The sequence below is a fragment of the Hydra vulgaris genome, chromosome 13 (assembly GCF_038396675.1).
Source record: "Hydra vulgaris chromosome 13, alternate assembly HydraT2T_AEP".
Taxonomy (NCBI): Eukaryota; Metazoa; Cnidaria; class Hydrozoa; order Anthoathecata; family Hydridae; genus Hydra; species Hydra vulgaris.
Window position 1 is genome coordinate 45760456 of NC_088932.1, and position 21313 is coordinate 45781768.

The window sequence follows — 21313 nt, forward strand, 5'->3', positions numbered from 1 at the left end:
ACAGATTCAGATTCTAATCCAGAAAATCCCTTGGTATCAGTTACAAGAATATTAAAGTTATTTTTAATCGCTTCTGTAACTCCAATTTTTTCTTCTACGAGCGGTGAGTATTTCTGCAAATATGGCGAGTAGTGTACAGCTTTAAAGTTTCCCATAACATCTATTGCATATGCAACTGATTTTACTTCTTCCATGTTGTTACATAAAACAACAGTTTTTCTTTTTATGTCAAAACAAAACATCTCTAAAACAAATGATAAGACTTTTGCAGATTGTATTCCTGACAGATTGTGGAAAGGGAGATAAATCACCTTAGGCTTTTCTGATTTTTCATCTGCAATAATGTTGGGAACATATAAAAAAGTTTTGGATTCAATTAGGATTTCTTGTGCAGAATCTATAAATAGTTTAAGATAATTTGTTCCTCGAATTACATAATTTAGACTTATGGTTTCCATGTCAATTACTTTTTGAGAAAACAATGTATCTAAATAATTTGTTTTACCAGATGGTTTTGTGATCATTACAACTTTACTTTCTTTTAACTCGGAAGAAAATAACTTCTTCAAATGTTTTGCATCTTTTTCATTGACACATTCATCAGAAAGTTCTTCAAGTACAAAACAAATTTTATTATTTTGGATGCTAGCTAAATACTCCAATAATTTAGGAAGAGAAATATTTGTTTCAGCAATATTTTTGTCTTCACACATCTTTTTCCGTAACTTATATAAATTATCACAAACAACAGTAACACTAGGAGGTTTCTCAACTTTGTCAGCAAACTCTTTCATCTCACATTCAAACAAGGAGAAATGGTTGCAACATATATAATATAAGGTCAAGGGATTTTCTGACATATTACTCATAAGACTTTCAACTAACTTTTTTCCAACAACAGATTTTCCTGAACCATATATTCCAGTAATAATTTTTATACGCATATTATTATTTATTGCATTTATTTGTTCACTGTTAAGAGCCCAAGATTTGATCTGCATTTGCGGACTAGGTTCTGAGACCGAGGTTAAGAATAAGCTAGCATCATTAGCATCCAATTTACCCATAAAAAACATAGCTAAACCAAAGTTTTTTAAAAAGGAATTCATTGCATACAGGAAATTTATTTCTCTTGTAGTGAAAATATGCAATAGTTAACCTCCACCAGTTTTCAAATTCCTGCATATCATTTAGTTCATCTTGACATAAAAACAAAATTCTGTCTAAATTAAAATTCTCAGAAAACTGAAAAAACATCTCTTCTAATTAATCTCTTCACTCAACAGGCAAAACAACAGTTCCTAACATATATAACTCTTTGTTTTCAATAAGAGACTTGTTTATATTTTAAAATGATATAATATCATTTAAACAGTTTGCACATTCAGCTTTAATCTGCTCTAATGAAGAAGCAATTCGCACAATAATAAGGCTATATTTCGAAATGAAAACTGATAATTTATTATCATCCCCAAAAATCTTAAATGCTTCGAATTTTCAAGAAAACTTTGTGAAAAACTATATGAATAATAGTTCATTCATTGATCAATACAGCACGAGTATATTCAATCTCATGTAAAATTTGAACAAATCTGTGAAAAACAATAGAAAGGTTGTCTTTTTTACCAAACTGATCATAAGAAAGAATCACATCATTGTTAGGATAATATTTGCTTCCGGCAATGATATAATTAACTGATTATAATTTGTCTCATAGTCCCATATACCCAAAGAAACATAAAATAACAGCAAATAATATATATATATATATATATATATATATATATATATATAAATATATATACACACATATATATATATATATATATATATATATATATATATATATATATATATATATATATATATATATATATATATATATATATATACGTATATGTATATATACATACATATTTTATGAAGAAAAAACACCTTTTTCTATGGTACTTTAAGTTTCATGCCTATATGGCAATCATCAGCCATTGATTACAAAATCAATAAAAAAAAACCCCGCAAAATAATCAATATTTGCGGTATGAAAAAAATAAAATAAAAGCCTCACTTTCTGAACTTGGGCAATTCATTGGCGGAAAAAGAAAAAGTAGCCAAATTTTATTCTCTTTTTTGTCAAATTTTAGCAAATGAATATTAATATAGACACATGAAAGTTTATTTAAAATATACCTCTAGTACTAAAATTAATTTATTTAAGTCAATTTTATGGTTCCGAAAGTTCTTGTAAAATGTGAAAAACGTTATTTTAACCATGAATTTATTTGCATAATCGGATTTAATTTAGCGTGAAAATGGAGCTAACATGTTTAAATTGTTGTTGGTCAGATGCTATACTTTATAAAATATATATACTTTAAGAAAATAACTGAAGAACTTTTGCAATTTTTCTGTAATGTATGCTAACAAAATCATGATAAAGTTTTGTTTTTTCTAAAATTTAGTTAAAAAAGTTTTTTAATAGTATATGCAAACGAATATTAAATATCACATTTTTACATTTAAAGTTTTAAATAACGATGCTTAGTTATAGCCCATTTTTATTTTAAACTTGTGTAACTAAAAACTACATGCATTTACTAAAGTTCTGGTGCTTTTTCATTCAGTTTATGTTTACAAAATGAATTACATCATTATGTTATTCTTATTTCATCATATTGACAAGGATATAACAAAGATTTAACTGAAACTTTTTATATTAGGAGAATTTAGAAAAAAAAAATTTCGATTTTTTTTTTCTAAATTCACAGTATATGTTTAATTTAAATTATTTATATTACTGCTTTTTTATTTGTTTATGTATTCTTATTTTGGTTGACATAAATATAAATATTTTTATTTAGACATTAAAAAAAAAGAAAAAAAGAACTACTTGCTATTCTCCTAATAAAAAAAAATCATTATATTTTAAGCTTTATAATGTCTTCTTTTTTAAACAGTTGGTTTTATGTTGTTATGTAACGTTTTTTTCATTACCTGATGACGCTGACCACAATAGGTCAATGACATATTGTAAATATATTATTATATCTAAAATATATTTAAAAAAATAGTTATACGCTGCCTTTTTTATTAAAATTAATTTATATATATATATATATATATATATATATATATATATATATATATATATATATATATATACATACATTTATCAAACCTTCCCGGTAAGCGTGTGCGGTTGCACGCCTTGTTTGCCCACGATAAAAGTAACTTTTTTAGACTAACTGACCACCGCAAATTGCATCTTTTAACTTATAAAGCATTTCAATAATTCACGGCAAAAAGCTAAATTTATCTACTTACAAAAAAAAAAAAAAAACCTTCAAAAAGGAAACAAAATTGTAACAAAACATTTAATTAAATAAACTAGAAAAGTTTTATACAACTTTTGTATTTTTTTTTTTAGAGTCATTGTTGAAAATAACATTATCTTTAATAATGATTTAACATCAATTGAAAGTTTTGATATGCAATTTATTCACGATTTTTATCAGTCCATATAATTAAAAAACTAATTTGCTATGTACGCTGGAACTATAAGAAATTTTGTTAATTTTTTTCTTACATTTATTTGTTTGTTACGTTTATTCGTTTTAACATCTTTTTGCTTTTAAAAAAGTTTTTGCTATATTTGACGTTTTTTCTCAATACATATTATATAATAGGAAAATAAGAAAATAAATTGTTTTTTATTTGTACAAACTATTATTTGATTAATAAATTTTGTTAACAACAAAATAAGTTAAATAAAGAATAACAGTTTATTTAATAAATGTATTTACCGCATTTGATGCATGTCTGAAAATGTTTCTTTTATATTGCCCAATTTCCAATGTTAATACAAATTACTAGAGATAATGAACATAACGATTGTTCTGCTTAAAAAAATGTATTTAAAATCTTAAAAAGATGTTTTAAATAGGTTCCTAAAAACTTCATTGCGAAAGTTCAGTAAATTAGCAATGCACTAGCTCACTAAATTTTGCAGCATCTTTTTATTTTTTCACATCAAAAAACTTGTTTCAAAAAAAAAAAAATTTCAAATAAATAGCAATTAGTTTTTTTGCTTTCCTACGCATCGATAAAAACAGTAAAGCTTAGCAAAAACATTTGAAAAACGAATATTATAATTGTCCGTGTTTCTCGCGCAATTTATTAAGTATTTCCTTTATATACTGACTGAAAAAATTGTATATCAAATAATATTTTTATTTTCATTATTTTCTTATCTACTTTTTCCTTGACTTGTATCAATTGTGAAAATAAAAATAATAAATGATCTAATAATAAGAAAATAAAAACAAATATTTAGGTATATTATTTTTTTGACAATAAATTTCTTTATTTAATGTTAAATTTTTTTTAGCTTAATTTATTTAGATTTTCTATTTCGTATATTCTTCGCTTCTTTTCTTCGAGTATTGCTGATTTATTCTCTAGTTTTGTTATAGCTTTATTTTGCCGCAAATTCTTAAAACGCTTACTATATAAAAACATGGTCAAATTGTCTAAAAAATTACTTTATGCGTGCGAACGCACGTGCTTCCTGCAAAGGCTTTATATATATATATATATATATATATATATATATATATATATATATATATATATATATATATATATATATATATATATATATATATATATATATATATATATATATATATAAGGGTGTCACAAAAAACAACATTTTTGAAAAATATATGCAGAGACCCCCTTAATGTGTTCTACCTAATACAAAAACACTAGATTTAAAATTTTTTTGAATAAAAAATATTTTAAAGGGTCCCTCAAGACCCTCGAATATTTAATGGGTCCCTAATATTTTCAAAAAAAAAATTTTCAAAAATATGTCAACCTGGTACTCAATTGAAGCGAAATTATATAAAAATTTCAAAAATAATATAGATTTCAAATATAGAATTGTTATTTTTGTTTTTATTACATGAAAAATTACGTTTTTTAACAAAAAACAAAAAAAATGCATTTTTTATGTATTTTTATGACAATTTTGATAATTAAGTTAAAATTTTTCCAAATTAAATATTATTTTTGAAATTTTTATATAATTTTGCTTCATTTGAGTACCAGGTTGACTTTTAAAAAACTTTTTTTGGAAAATATTAGGGACTCATTAAATATTCGAGGGTCTTGAGGGACCCCTTAAAATATTTTTTATTCAAAAAAATTTTAAATCTAGTGTTTTTGTATTAGATAGAACACATTAAGGGGGTCTCTGCATATATATATATATAGTAATTCGGCTGTTTTGCCGGGTACCCAGAATCAGCAATTTTGTTGCAGTACCTGGCACCGGGTATCTTAATAGAAATTTTTAATAAACATGAACCTTATTTGTTGTCACTATTTGTTTTATTCGTACTTAAATTGTGTCAAAATATTAGTAACAGGATTGCTTTTAGTTTAAACTTCAATCAATAAACTTCTTGATAAGTCTTGTTATGAGTGTTATGGAGTCGATAACCACAAAGTCCTATTTACTCAATATATACATGTCGCATTTAAAATACTTTTAATATATATTTTCACAAAATAATCAGAATATAATGCAAAAAGGAAAATTTATTTGGATAAAAAATCAGTGACTCAAAACTAAATAAGAATACAAAAGAAAAAAAAGGGAAAAAAGTATTTATATAGCTTCTTTTTGTGTGAGAGAATTTTTCCACAAGAGAATTTTTCGTAATTACTAATAGTAATACTAATTGTCATAGTGTGTTAATACCACACTCACTGGCTCACACCAGTTACAGCATTTACTAATACTAATACTAATTAAACTTTGAATTAATGAGTTTGATACTTTTCTAATTGAGTTAATATTGCAATAAAATTAAAATTCACTTTTAAACACTGTTTTCGATTAAAATAACTTAATAACTTTAATAACATTTACAATAGCTTAAAGTAAACAACTGTTTAGAATAAACATGTACGATTACTAATAATAAATATACTTACTGTATAAATATATCCAGGCCCAGCACTAGACATTTCAAAGATAGGTGAAAAAAATATTTTGTTGCCTTAACAAAATTAACTTTAAGTTTTGAAATGTGTTTTAATGCAATTTCTTTGAAAGGTTATAAATAGTTTATCTTGAAAATAGTACTTTTCAAAAGCAATACTTCTAAACAATGTCAATGATTGGTTAGCGGAAAAATGCACATGCATAATCAGGGCCAGCGAGAGCTTTTCATGACACCCAGAGCATAGTAGCAATTAGACGCCCCAAAAAGCATGCATATTTGAAAAATAAAATCATGAACAATTACACAAGTTAATGACTGTGTTTTTATTTAAAGTAATGTTAACTTACACCCACATTTTACCTTACATTCATATCTAATCTAGATTGAATAACAAAGATTCTTTGAAATTAATATTGAAAATCCTTTCCTTTTGCTTTTTTTCTAGCTTTTCTAAATATTGTTTTGTCATCTTTCTTATTTCTAAATATTGCTATTATTATTATGTCATCTTATGACAGAGTTGTATCCAATTTCTTTTCAATATTACATATTTTCAATATGTCCAATAGACATTCTTAAATCTTTTTTTTCGTAGTGGCCCAAAACTCATTTTTTAAATCAATTTTGGTTTACTTAAAAGTTGTACACCTTCTGCGACAGGTACTGGCATAGTGTTATAAAAGGTCACAACAATGCTTTGTTAAGCAAAAAAGAAATCCTAAATGAAAAAACTACAGAAAATTGCAATTGCAAACAAAAAAACAATTGTCCAATGAGTGGAAGTTGTTTATAAAAAAAAGTGGTATATAAATGTATTGTTTCCTCTAAGAATGTACTTGATAAACAATATATTGGCTTAACAGAGGGTGAATGGAAAAAATATTTTGCCAACCATAAACAATCCTTTAAATATAAAAAGTATTCAAAAGGCACCATGCTGTCAAAATACATATGGGAATTGAAAAATAAAAATACTGATGATTTTATATTGAATTGGCCCAACCTTAAAACAATACCTGCATATAATTTTATTTCCAAAAAATGCATACTATGCCTACAAGAAAAAATTTAAAACAATTACATATGTGAACCAAGAATGTTTATTAAACAAAAATCTAAATGAAGGCACAAAAATAAATTTTTCCTAAGAAACTACAAAAATATGTGAGCTCAATAAATATTATAATTATATTATAATATTTAATTTGAAAAAAAATTTGTTAAAAATAGCAATATTTAAAAAAAGTATCAGCATATTTCACAAGTGTGAAAATTTACAGTCACTAAGACATTGATGACTTTTTGAAATTTTTTTTTTGATTTAAATTGAAGTTTTATTAATTTGAACATTCATTTCTGATGAGTCTTAATTGATGAAACACAGTGGAAAATGAAAAAAGTTTGACAACTGATTTTTTACAAATTTATATATATTTATATATATATACAGACCCTTTCAGAGACTGAGTGAGGCCCGGGCCATTTACAAATTTTGAGGCCCTTACCATAAAATAACTGCCATTGCATAATAAATAAAAAAACAGCAAATTAGTAATAATTTTTATTTTAAAAAAGCTTTTCTTGCTTTTGCTTTTGCAAATGCACTGACAACTGTTGAAAAATCGAGTTTTCTTGCAATATCACAGTTAATATTCAACATTGCAAGTCCATTCAAGCATTCTTGTCCCATGGTTGAACGGTGATAGTTCTTTACTTGTTTCAACACATTGAAAGACCTTTCTCCTGAAGCCACTGAGACAGGCAAACTGATAAAAATTCGCAAAGCAATTGATATGTTAGGAAAAACACCAGACAGTCCAAGTTCTAATATTTCTTGAAACAATTCTTTTGGTTTGCAATCTGATGTAAAGTTTGTGGAGTAAATTTGTTTCAGAAAGATTATCTCATCAGAAATATCAGACAGTATTTCCTTGTGGTACTTTTTTTGAAAGTTTGTTGTGGCACTGAGTAGTTCTTCATTGCTCATCTTGTTGAAGTGCCAAAGAAATCCAAAAATACTACAAATTTGTTGTTGTGACTCAAATCGACGTTTAAGACCTGCTAGAATAGAGCCAATTATTACAAAAAATACATTGATTTTATAGTGCTGTTCTGAATCAAATTGTGTTTTCAACTTTCGAGTGGTAGAAAATTCTGGTGAAATGTCAATATTCATTGCAATTAATTTTGACTCACTCAGAACAACATCCCATTTTTTACGAATCTGTTGAATGCTGTCCATGAGATTTTTAATGTTTTCCATTTCAACATCTAGAGTTGCATTTCTTGCCTCAATTATAAGATTGGTTTGGTGAATCATTGTGAGGAGCTTCATCCATAAAGATGACATTACAATGCATTCAAATTTTGACAAATACTTTTGAATTGACTGAAGTTCTGACTGAGCTGATACTGTGAGATTGAGAGATTGCAGCTCTTTTAAAGCTGTTCTCAGTGAATTCAAGTGACGGGCAACTGGTTTTACTGCTTCAATCCTTGCTGACCATCGGGTCTTGGAAATACCATGTAGTGAAGCAGGTACATGTTGCTTGAGAATTTTCCACCTTTGTGGACTACTGCTGAAGAAATTGTACATTTGCTGCACAATTCCAAAGTAAAGAATTGCTTCTTTGCATGATTCAGCACAGTCAACACCAACAAGGTTTAAAGTGTGATTTCCACAGCTGGCAAACATACAGTTTGGGTTTTCTTCTAGCAAAACTGCTTGCACACCTTTGTATTTTCCAGCCATGTTTGGACCATTGTCGTATGCCTGACCAGTACACAGTTTAAAATCTATGTTCAACAAAGTTAGAACGTGAAGAATCCTTGCTGCAATTTCTTTTCCAGTTTTTTTTGAGTAATCGTCAAAATAGAGAAACCGTTCTTCAATGGAAAATTTAGATCCATCAATTTTTATATAACAGATAATGAAAGTTGTTTGCTCCTTGTGAGAGCAGTCTGGTGTTGCATCAACAACAATTGAAAAATATTTGGTGTTTTGAATCTCTTCAATAATTTTGGTTTGAACAAAAGATCCACAGAGTTCAATTAATTCATTTTGAATCCGGGTGGACAGATAATGAACTTGTAAGCGCTTTTTGTTCAGTTGAGATTCATGGACCTTTTTCACATGCTCTGATAAAATTGGATCATATTTGCTGAGGAGCTCAATTATTCCGAGAAAGTTTCCATTGTCAGGGTCATAAATGTGTTGACTGGAACCAAATAAAGCAAAGCCCACGTTCAGAAAGAAAAAGAATGACGTTCAAAAGGCGCTCAAGAAGTTTTGTCCAATTACTGGTTTCAGTTGACAATTCTGTTATTAGTAAATTATCAATAGACCTTTTTCTGATGGCTGCTCTACTAGCTGATTTCCATTTGACATTTGTTTGTGTAATACAGACATTTCATGTGCTGGTATTCGGTCTTTCAACTTTCTCCAACCCCGGGTGATATTCCAACCTAACTGTTCTGAAAAGGTGGATACCTTGGAATCACTTTTGTTCAAAAGAAAGCAGGGTCCACAATAGAATGACTGTTGCACATCACTCCAGCAATACCAATCTCTTGTGCATATCTCACCATTGGGAAGAATTTTTGATCTCAGACGAGTAGGAAAGGCGTGATTATAAGAATCTCGTGGAATATTGTTTGGAATTAAAAAGTTTGTTTGGAAACTTTCTTGCATTTGAGTAATATTTCGTTTGTCAACAGTGCCAATGTCAGACACAATCAATTTTGATATATTAGAACAATCTGATTCACATTTTTGGTCCAAATTTTCTGAATAAGAAATTTCAGAATCAGAGATGCAATTATCATTTGAGATGGCTTGCAAATTTGTTTCCCTCTGCTGACTGTTGCTTTGGTGAATCAATGAATTTTCACAATTTGATTCCAAGCTTTCTAAATCTGTAATTCCAGATTCAGAGACACAAGTTGTATTTGAGATGTCTTGCACATTTGTATCTATCTGGGGATTTTTGTTTTGTTGTAACATTGATTTTTCAGAAGATGTAGTTCCGGATATTTCAATATCTGATTTACCGTGTGTTGGGTTGGCTTGATTTTCCAGTGGTCTTAGAAATGATGTTATTGACTTTAGGCTCTTTGTTTCTTCTTCAATTTTTTGTCTTTTTCGCCTTTTGGATGCACCACTTTCAAATTTTCTCTTCATGTTTAAATTTAGCAATGACATTAGTTTTAAAAGTTTTCGATCTTGCTGCAAACAACAATTATTAATGACTGAATTAAAATAAATATCAGAACAAACTTAATACAACACAAATAATTTAATTAAAATAATAATGTGTATTAAAAATCAACTAATTAAGTATATTAAAATATTGTCTCAACATTGATTAAAATTTTATGTAATTGCTCATGTTATCACAATTTAATAAAAATATATTAAATTTCCGAAAAAATTTGGAGGCCCCTATTTAGGTCGAGGCCTAGGCCAAATGGCCCGTGTGGCCCCCCCTCTGATAGGGCCTGTATATATATATATATATATATATATATATATATATATATATATATATATATATATATATATATATATATATGTAGACCTCAGTGGAAAAACCTGCGTTGTCACATTTAAAAAGTATTGAGAAAGTATTTGCTGCTCATTAATAAATGTCTTTATTTAAAGCAAAGAAAAAAAAATTATTGTATAAAAAATTACAAAATGTTTTGTTTTTGAATAAATTTTAAATAAAATAATTATAATATAAATTTTTTTAAATTGCTTACTTTCATTTGCTTTAAATAAAGACTTTTATTAATGATCAATAAATACTTTCTCAATACTTTTTAAATGTGACAACGCCGGTTTTTCCACTGAGGTCTTCATATATATATATATATATATATATATATATATATATATATATATATATATATATATATATATATATATATATATATATATATATATATATATATATATATATATATATATATATATATATATATATATTAATATAACTTGAATGATTAATGTTTTCTTCGGAATTTTAATTTACATTACACATTTTATTTTTATTTAATTGGTTATTTCAAAAGCAATTGGGAATGTCTTTGATTTACCATTTTCATATAAAAATTGTATTTATTTTGAGATCAACAATATAAAAACTGTTTAAAAAACAATTTATCTAGAACTCAGAATATATTCATTTGAAATAATACTAATATATATTTTATTGCATATTTGTAATTAAATAGTTATTTACTTTGTAGAGTAAAATTTTTGATTTTTTTTTCAATTATATTTGATAATAACTTGTTATTTTATTATAACTGATATTAAAATGTTTCCACGGATGATGAATCAAAGTTTCGTTTGACACCTGAACTATTTGATTAATTATTTAAAGCGCGTAAAAATAATTCATTTTTATTATTATAGTTAACTGCTAATGTGTTTTAATTATGAAAACAGGAAATCAGAGAATCAGTGACCTGGGTTATTATATATTATACAATTAGGGGCTGTTTATTTTTTCAGTCAGCCTGGCTAAGTGGGCCCAGCCCACTTAGCCAGGCTGACTGAAAAAATAACTTGGAAATTTCATGTTTACATTGCAATTTTAATTTATATTGGAATTATGGATATTTATTTTTATTTAATTAGTTGTTTTAAAAACAATTGGGAATATTTTTGATTGGATAAAAAAATCAGTGTAATTTATTTTATCTAATCAGCTAAATTCATGAGTAGGGCTGGCTCACTTGTTTGTGTTTATATGGAAAAAAATTTTTATAGGTAAAAATTAAAAATGACAAGGTCTTATTTAAGTGAGCCTGCCCAGCTAACTGGGCTATTGCGACTCATATAAATAGCCTCTTAGTACTACATAATCAGGCATTAACAATTTTAAAAGAAAAGAAAAAAAAAGATTATTAATCATTATGTTTTTGCAAGTGCCTGTAAGGTAAAAAACTTCGTTATTTACTTCATGATCATTATAAGAATTTCATTAAAATCCTGTAAATAAAAAACAACAACAAAAAGCTACATAACATTAATAATTTTTAAGAACTATTTCCACTTTATTATTTAAAATTTTTAGTTTTATATTTTAAATTAAAAACTTTTTAAAAATAAAATAAATAAATAATTCTAAATACAAAAGAACATTTTATTGCACAGTATTTTTATAGTTGCGTTTTTAACTATTGTAAAATATAACTTGAAGCAAAATAAAACAGTAATAAAAATTTGTTTGCTTAAATTAAATAGCATGAAAACAATTTTAAAAGTTTCAAACTAACTCATAAAAGTTTTAATTACAAAAGCCTTATAATCACTTACTCTCTAGCTTGGAGCTATTTCAGAACAATTTTTCAAACTTAACAAATTAGAAAAAAAAATTTGATGAAGAAAAGTAACAAATAAACTTTTGTGTATATAATGAGTAAACGCAAAATTATGCTTATAAAATAATCATTTTAATAAAATAAAGCAAGCTAAATATATACCAAAATAAAGTTTAAAATATCCTTTAAAGTTTATGTGGAGAAAATCAAAGAACAATTTTTTTCACTGACAAAATTAAAAGATTTCAAAATTTGCATAACAGGGTACCTTGATGTGTATGCTATCTTTACATATAAATGGTCTTCTTGGGTCAGCTAGATTGTCATTTGAGGATCCATGATAACCAGGGTTGGCAAAAAACTCAACCCAAAAAAACCTAAAAAAACCCCAATAAAATTCAAATATAATTGGGTTTTTTTAGGTTATTTTAAAAAAGTTTTTTTTTAACTTTACAATTGATTTTAGTTGCTATAATTTCTTTATATTACCAAATACGATTTTTTTACTGCAAATATACTTGCATATACTGCATATATATACAAAATGGTTTTTAAATGTAATTACAATGAAATAATCTTAGTTAGAACTACTTTCAAAACAATCTAGAATCCAATCAATTATTTTTTGTAGCAAGTTGGTAATTTATTAATTTTTAATTCAGATAGCAAGTTGGAAAAATATTACTGTACTAAATATTAAAATGTTAGCGCAAATTAGTTAAATGTTTATAAAAAAAATAAAATTCATTTCATTAACAAAATTTCAAAATACAAGAGATAACTAGTTGATAAATATTTTTCCTCTGCTCTCAAATGTCTGAAAAAGCATTTTAGATATACCATTTGATATTTTAGTATTTGATCTTTATTTCATTATTTCATAATATGCTTACAAAAAACTTCAGTTGCTTTAAATATAATATATAAAAGTTAATTTTTAATTGCACAAAAAATTTTCCTTTTTCAGCTTTTCTCTACCGCATATAAACAGCAAGTTATGTAGCTTGGGTAGTTAAGTGACTTATCAAGCTACATTTCAAGAACCACATATCAAAACATCATAAAAGTTGCTACACATCAAACTAAGATACCTATTGTTCTAATAAAGTAAAAATTATAGGTATAGCTTGTCTGTATCTAATTATTTGCTTATTTAAAATGGCATTTTATTACCAAGAACTTAATTTTTTTCTGCAAAATTTAGGAAATATGTCTCAAAATTAAAAAAGAAGGGATAACAGCCGATGTTATAAAACAAGTACCACTTAAGAAGAACTAGAAGCAGCTATAAGTAAAGTGAAAAAATATGAGTTTATCATAAGGAAGGCTTCTAAAACATTCCATTAGGAACACTACATAAAAAAAATTAAAACTAGGAGATCACAGCATGGTGCACAAACCAGACTTGATAGTTAAACAGAAAGTTAATTTTTCAAACAATTACTTATATGATCACCTGGAGGAACAAAACAGGGGTGATGCCTTCCAGGAAAAATTAATCAAGGCTTAGGTACAAATCCACTTGCAAAAGAAATCTAAAAAATAAAAACATTATGTAGAGTTTAATATCACCCAAAATCAGTTGTTCATTCTTATCTCATTTTAAAATGCAAATATGCTCATATGAAATTAGAAAATTAATTATGCATTTACCGCATAGTGTTGTTTTGGCCAAGGATTTTTCAGGAAGCTGGACAGTATATTGTTCTGTTAGAAAAATTGTAGCAATTAGGCTAACAGTTTTTTTCTATTATGCAAACATGTAGATTACAAGTTGTAAACTTGTGCAAACTAATTTTTGTAACATGGTGAACATTAGTTACATTAGAACATTAGGTTAGTACAAAAACTAGTTTTGCAACATTTATATTGTCTTAACATCTTTGAATAACTCAGTTACCATAATAATTTTTATCAAGATTTCTCTTAGTCAAAAATATTTTGAAATTTAATGCAATTAGATAACACCATTTATGTTTGAAGAAGTCCCTTTGTGCACATTATTACATTATATATAATATTACACTTTGTGTTTAATATAATGTGGTAATAGACTAGTGATAAAACATTTAACTCACAATCAAGAGGTTGAGGTTCAAATCCACGCTGTGCCCTCACTGTGATGATCCCTTGACTGTAATGGACACAAGAGCAATGGGAAGGTGAAGTTATAAAATTAAAAAAAAAAATTACAATATACATACAATAATTAAAATTTGGATTTATGATCAGTTTTTAAAAAAATCCATAATACCTTAAAAATCCCATTTGGGTTAGTTTTTTTTTAAAAACTCTGGGTGTTTCCTAACCCTGACGATAACTGTGTCTATGTAGATTTTCATTATTTTTTACAACTGTATTTTTAAAACAAGCTTAATGCCTATACCAAAGTCCATAGAGAAAATACAAAACAAATTCCAACCTTCACAATTTAAACAAATTCAAGAACGGCTCACACCTATACAATGTCAAAATGATAAAAAAGCACTATTAATAAGAAGAAAGATAATATTAAAAAAGAAAATATTAACAAGTTTTACTCTTTTGTCAAGCAAAAGTCCAAGTGTTATTTACATGATGCACCACTTGTAAATTCCTTTTGTTTAGATGATTATCAAAAAAAAATTTATATTTTAAACAGTTTTTTTGCATCTGTCTTTGTCACAGATAACTGTGTTAGTCTGCTGTTAGATATTCCACTCTGTCAAAACTCTATGAGTAACATATTATTTCCCTATGAACTATGTTGTTTTATTGCTACAAAAACTCAATAGCGACTACTATTGCTATTCCTCATTCAATTTTATTCGAAAAATCAATGACCACAAATGATATACCAAAAATCAGCCATAATTTATCTAAATTTAAAGAAACCCTTCTCTACCAACCAACTTTTGAACTGCATCGTTGACCTGTATACATGACCTGTATCATTTGCAATGTTATGGAATTGATAAAAGCATAAAAAACTATCTATTAGAAAATAACCAATTCATAATTTCATAACATTAATTTTTTTTTTTGAATTACAGATCCACATGCACTAAAATGTTTGCAAAAATTTAATTAGTTTAAAAATAAAAATTTTAAATCCAAATTAAACAGTATTTAATACCAACATGATATGATACTAACTGTAATACGTACATGATTTAATATCAACATGATATAATAAATGATATTAAATGCTAACTGTTTAATTGGATAAAAAATCTTGTAACTTATTACTCTCAATGTGTGTGTTGGTATCTCATACTCCAAACATTCAAAAAAAGCAAAAAGAGTGGAAAACCACAGGGAACTGTACATTGTAAATTGTTCTTAGTTTTTATTAAATATATAATTTATTGCATTGATGGAGATTGTGGCATTAAGCTGTTTGCAGATGATATCAAGTTATACCAATCAAAACCAACAAATGTTTTGGTTTTTACCTTTTCATTCCTATTTATCAAGTTCCAATACCAATATAAAAATTATTCATTTCAGGATATTAAAATCACCTTCTGATACAAAGTTTTCTAATCATTGTTCTGATATCTTAAATACATTTAAAACTATTCATCGTTAACAACTTTCAAATTTTATTAAATTCCTGCAGTTTTTGTGCAGTCTGAACTAGAATCTTCTACTCCAGTTTGGAGCACTCACCTATTGAAAGATATAAGTAGGATACAAAAAGTCCAAAATTATTTTACAAATATTGTCTGCAATAGATTCCATATTGCATATACTGATAAGCTATCAAGACTTGTTTTCCAACTTGAATCTCTTGAGTATAGCAGAGTTAAATTTGAATTTTTTATGATTTAAAAAATGTGCGCAATCTTGTTGATTTACTCTTTTCTAATTTTTTTTTTTTACTTTTTCTAACTGAAAATGTTTTACAAGAAGTCATTCACAACAATTTACTCTGCCTAATAAAAACATTGATAATACAAGAAGTTTGTTTAACAGCAAAGTAACTATCAAAGTATTGAACTCACTTCCTGACCACATAGTGAATTCACCTGGATTCAAATCAAATTGATCTACAATGCCATTATACAGTTCTTCAATTTGTTCTATTAAAAACAAATTTTTATTGACTTGTTTTCTTTACACTTACTCTTATTAAAAATTTTGCAATTACCTGTCTGACCTTTTTGTATTTGTACATTTTTTAAATGCAAATGAACAAAATGCTTGTGGTAGATACAAATGACATAAGTCAAAATAGCAAATGATAAAAAACACATTTAGTAATTTGATTATAATGTATGTATATGTCAAAAAAAGAGTCAAGTTTTTATTTGCAGAAAAGTTTACATTTTATAGATTTTTAAAACACTTCAAAAAGGTTCAAACCCATATCTTTGCTTTCTTTATTACATATTGTTTATTTTAGTTTCATTTATCATGTTTTTTCATATTAAATGAGTTTTATATTGATTCTAAGTATTGTTTAATCACTTAATATAATATTTTAATAAAACAAAAATACAAACTTTATATAGACAGTTAATCTAATATATATATAAAATGTATTCATTAATCATGCAATATGCTAATTTATAACTTTTTAAATGAGATATATAAAATAAAACACATAGATAAAAATGCTCCTTAATGATGTCAATAAAGAAAGAATTATAGCAATAAAGAAGTATAACGAAACAAGAAAAACAGATATTGATCAGGAAGAAAAAAGAAAAACTATAAAAAGATAAATGCATTGTCCTAGCTGCCCTTTAAAATTACCAAATTTCAACAGATAAAAAAAAAGTAGAAATTGAACTACCAACAAATCTGGGAAAACTATAATTCATTGTTTATATGAGTGCAAAATTTTAGATAATCACTGGGCAGTCAGAAAGTCTTTTCTATCAAAGTTCAATATTGTGTAAAGGCTTAAGTCCAATTTAAAACTACACACAATGGCTAAACAGCCTACACGGAAATGTGCAACTGCCAGTCTTTATGTGCAGTGCAAAAAGACCAGAATTGCCTAATGAAGGTGGATTGTTTGATCAAATAAATCTCCATTTAGCTTTCATTACACTTGAAGATTCCATGATTGGAGGAGTAGTTGTGGAATCCATATGATAAGTAAAAGAAACATATATAAATATAACAAGTAATACACATCATAATAAAAATTCTAACAAACATTTAACTTTATTGAACTGTTAATCAGAGTGTAAAGACGAATTTAAATTAATAAAGTAATTTTAAAAATACCTGTAATAACAACAGAAGTGCATTCTACTTGAAAAATACTTTCGGTTGACCTTTGAAATGTAAATTTGAAACAAATTTTGGAATTAACAAGCATGAAATTTTCTGTTTTGACAAACAATTAAGTATTCTTTCTTCTAACAACAACCTAAATTTGATATGCATTTTTTTTCCATATTAATATTTATCCGATTTTGTTTATTTAACTTGTATTCAACTTTAGCACATTTTTCGCCATTGGGTAAAATAAATACAACAATCAAACCATGTAAGATTCTGTATATGACAGTACTATAAGATGAGAAAAAAAATATGGTAACTTCTAAATTTTATAAAGTTCATTATATAAAATTCAATTCTTTAATACTGCCATTCACTCTCAATATTTAATTTTGTTGATGCCTGGTTTCATAAACTTAGCCATGTTTGTTACTAACCGTTTAAGTAAAATATCTTTAATTGAAAAGAAAACAATTATCTTAAAACTTTTGAAACATAATTCAATATGGAATGACAATTGGATGAATAAAGTTTAAAATGGTCTAACTAACCATTATGTAACCATTTTGATTTAAACATGGAATGTGGTCTTGGTTATTATCAAGAAATATTTTATCAAAAATATAAAATAATTCATTTATAGAATTAATAAATAAAAAAATGTTTGAATAGAAGTCCCAAAAATCTCAAATTCAAAGAAGCAAAAAATTCAAAAAACTTCCAACACAAAAAACCGTTATTCCACCTCTGCATAATCTCCTCTGCACTTATCTTTAAAAACAAAATAACAAAAACAGTTTAAATGTATTGAATAAATTCAAACTATCAATTTTTTAAAATTACTATGATGTCATTTTTATGAATTTACATCTATCAAATTATAATTAATTCATGATGTTTGCTGTATTTTCCAGAGTGATCAACAGCTAACAATAAAACTTTAATTATTTTTTACAACTAATTTATTTTAACTAAATTAAATTTCTAGCAGAATTGGCAACACCTGATAAGAAATGCTGTACCATTGATATCTCAAAACACAATGAAAGGTTTATAGCAAGTTTAAACAGACATTAAAATATATTATATAAAATTTTTTGATTTCTCCTGTAATTATAATATACTTTTTTTATTCGATTTACCAATTTAAACATCTTTTTTTTAAGAAAAAGTAGTAATTAAAAAATGACTACTTTAAACATTCAAAATTTATACATATTCAACAAACATGGAATGACGCATAGAGATATTTTAAGTACAATTGGATTCAGAAAAAGTTACCATTACTCGTTTCATTACTCATTTTATGAAAAAGTAAAAGTATGATAAGTTATAACACATCATCAAATTCATTTTCTACAAACTTCTATGTAAAAAAATAATAGAACTTATTATTATGTTTTAAAATTAAATTTAAATAATTCATTTCCTTTCTAACATTCATATTCTAATAAGAGTAAACTTCAGATTTAAAATAAATCTAAAAATTCAATTGGTTAGTAGAGATTTTACACTTTTCTAAAGATCAAGGTAAGTTTTAACCAATTTAAAATAAAGATGAAAACCACAAAAATTTAAATGTAAATGACTTTTTATTAAAATATGGTAAAAAAAAGAAACTCTAAAGTTGAAAAAATTTTTTTTTCAACTCAAGATAAAAATTATTTTAATTATTTTAAAATTATTTTAATTATTTTAAAATTATTTTAACAATTTATTTCTATTCATGACTAAAACATTCTTTTTTGTAACAATTATTTTAAAGCTTGTTTTTTATATATAACATTATTCTATTTAAATTAGATGGCAGATTTTCATTAACTAATAAAACCTTAATAAAGAAGACAAGACTAGCCAGATCAAAATAAGTCAATTTTTATTTAAAATAAAGACCAATGAAACTTTATAGCGTATACTTAATTCTCCCGTAAAGATATATAAAGTTTTATACTTACGTCAAAAAAATTTTATTTTTTTATTTTCATTTAAAAATTCAAGTTTTTAAAAAAACAATGTCTTCTTTATTTTTATATTTACTTCAAATAAATGTGTAAGTTTAGATTTATTTTACTTGGTTTGCAATATCTAAATGCTAATCTATCACATCTTACTTTGAAGAAATCTTTAAATCTTAAAGGAGTCCTTTATATTTTTTTAAATGTCCAAGTTATTTGATGTAACAACTAAACCATTTACAACCAAAAACACTAAAATTTTCTGTAAAAAGACAATTATATGGACCAACTACAGTTTTTGCAATTGCAATTAATTTTACAATGTTAGCTATTAATGGTTTGTGAGAAATACTAAACCTACTTTCAGCAATATCAATTTTCAACTAACACTTAAGCCCAATAAAGTTTATCGGTTAAATTGTTTTTTATACTACATTATTTCAACCTAAATACATCATCTGCAAAAAAAAAACGTAAAAAAAATAAAATTTTATAGAAATTATGAACTATTTCTGAATTTTCTGGAATTTTTAATTCTCAAAAATCTTAATTGTTGTAATTTATAAAGTTCTATTCATATGTAATTTATGAAGTTCTAAGTCAGCCACTATCAACTGTCATCTACTATTATTTATCAAAACAAGATGGTACTTAGCATCAGAGATAGCTATCGATACTAGAGTATTTGTCATTTTATAGATAAAATAGCATGATCCTGATCAAGCTGGAGCAAACATATGAAAACACTTTTCATTTATAGCACCAATAAATCTAAAAAGTGCTGAGTAATTTCAAATTCATGTGCAATTTTTTTCCAACTAATTTGGTGCTTTTAAATACTCTTGTGACAAGTTTTTTAAAATAGTAGTACAAGTTTCATAAACAATATATTTCATAAACCAATTAAGGTAAAATAATAATTAATAATTTTTTAATTAAAACTAGTCATTATCAAATTTATTGAATTACTTATTTTATTTATTGAATCTTGATACTCAACTAAAACCAATATATTACATTAAAATAGTTATGTAATAGTATGATATAAATACTTAAAAAAACAAAAATAGTTACACTTACCATATAAACATTCAGCAAGATCTATTTTTCCAATTAAAAAAAGTTGTTCTTTAAACTTACTTAAACTATTAAACCCAACAAAACTGTACTGTTTCAAAGAATTAATTAATTCCAAAGATGATGTAACATTTTCCAGACCATCAATATGTCAGTTTAAATATTTTATATTTTCAACATCATCTTCAACCAATAGATTTGAAATTGTTGTCATATTATGCCAATATTCATCTTTATTAAACCACTTTGGAGAATCATCCATTTTTAACGCTAGTTGATTGAAATTTTGTTTTTTTACTCTAATAAAACTAAGCTAAACTAAAGAATCATAATTATAAAAAAAAAAGTTACTTAAACAAAAACTTTAAAATTGTTTTAGTGAAGGTAAAAGAAACTTTAAATTTTTTTTATTTATTTTGATTTTATTTTAGTGCCAGCATAAAATGATTTATGATTAATTTTAGAAAAACCCTTATTTCACATTGAGTGAACATAAAAACCATTCCGTCTAGCTACATTAAGTAATCTCAAGCACAAAATTAACATGAATATATTATACTTATATTATTGTTAATTATATTTCTTAAATGATTGATTTTACTCCACATATTGTGTGGATTTCATTTTATAACAACAAAGTGATAGAGTAAAACCGGGTCAAACCGCACACCATATCATTCCGCACACTGATCCAAATTACCAAATAAAAACTAAACAGATATG

General features: G+C 25.6%; 1 protein-coding gene across 1 annotated transcript; it reads right to left on the bottom strand.

Annotated features, from left to right (window-relative positions):
• Positions 1-7572: 7572 nt before the first annotated feature.
• Positions 7573-20852, bottom strand: LOC136089934 (zinc finger MYM-type protein 1-like). The gene is made up of 5 exons (XM_065816034.1): positions 20769-20852; positions 20594-20681; positions 16328-16405; positions 9575-10259; positions 7573-9229 (listed from the first exon to the last, which is right to left on the bottom strand). Exons 1-5 carry the CDS (start codon positions 20850-20852, stop codon positions 7573-7575), a joined length of 2592 nt encoding a protein of 863 aa, XP_065672106.1.
• Positions 20853-21313: the final 461 nt, after the last annotated feature.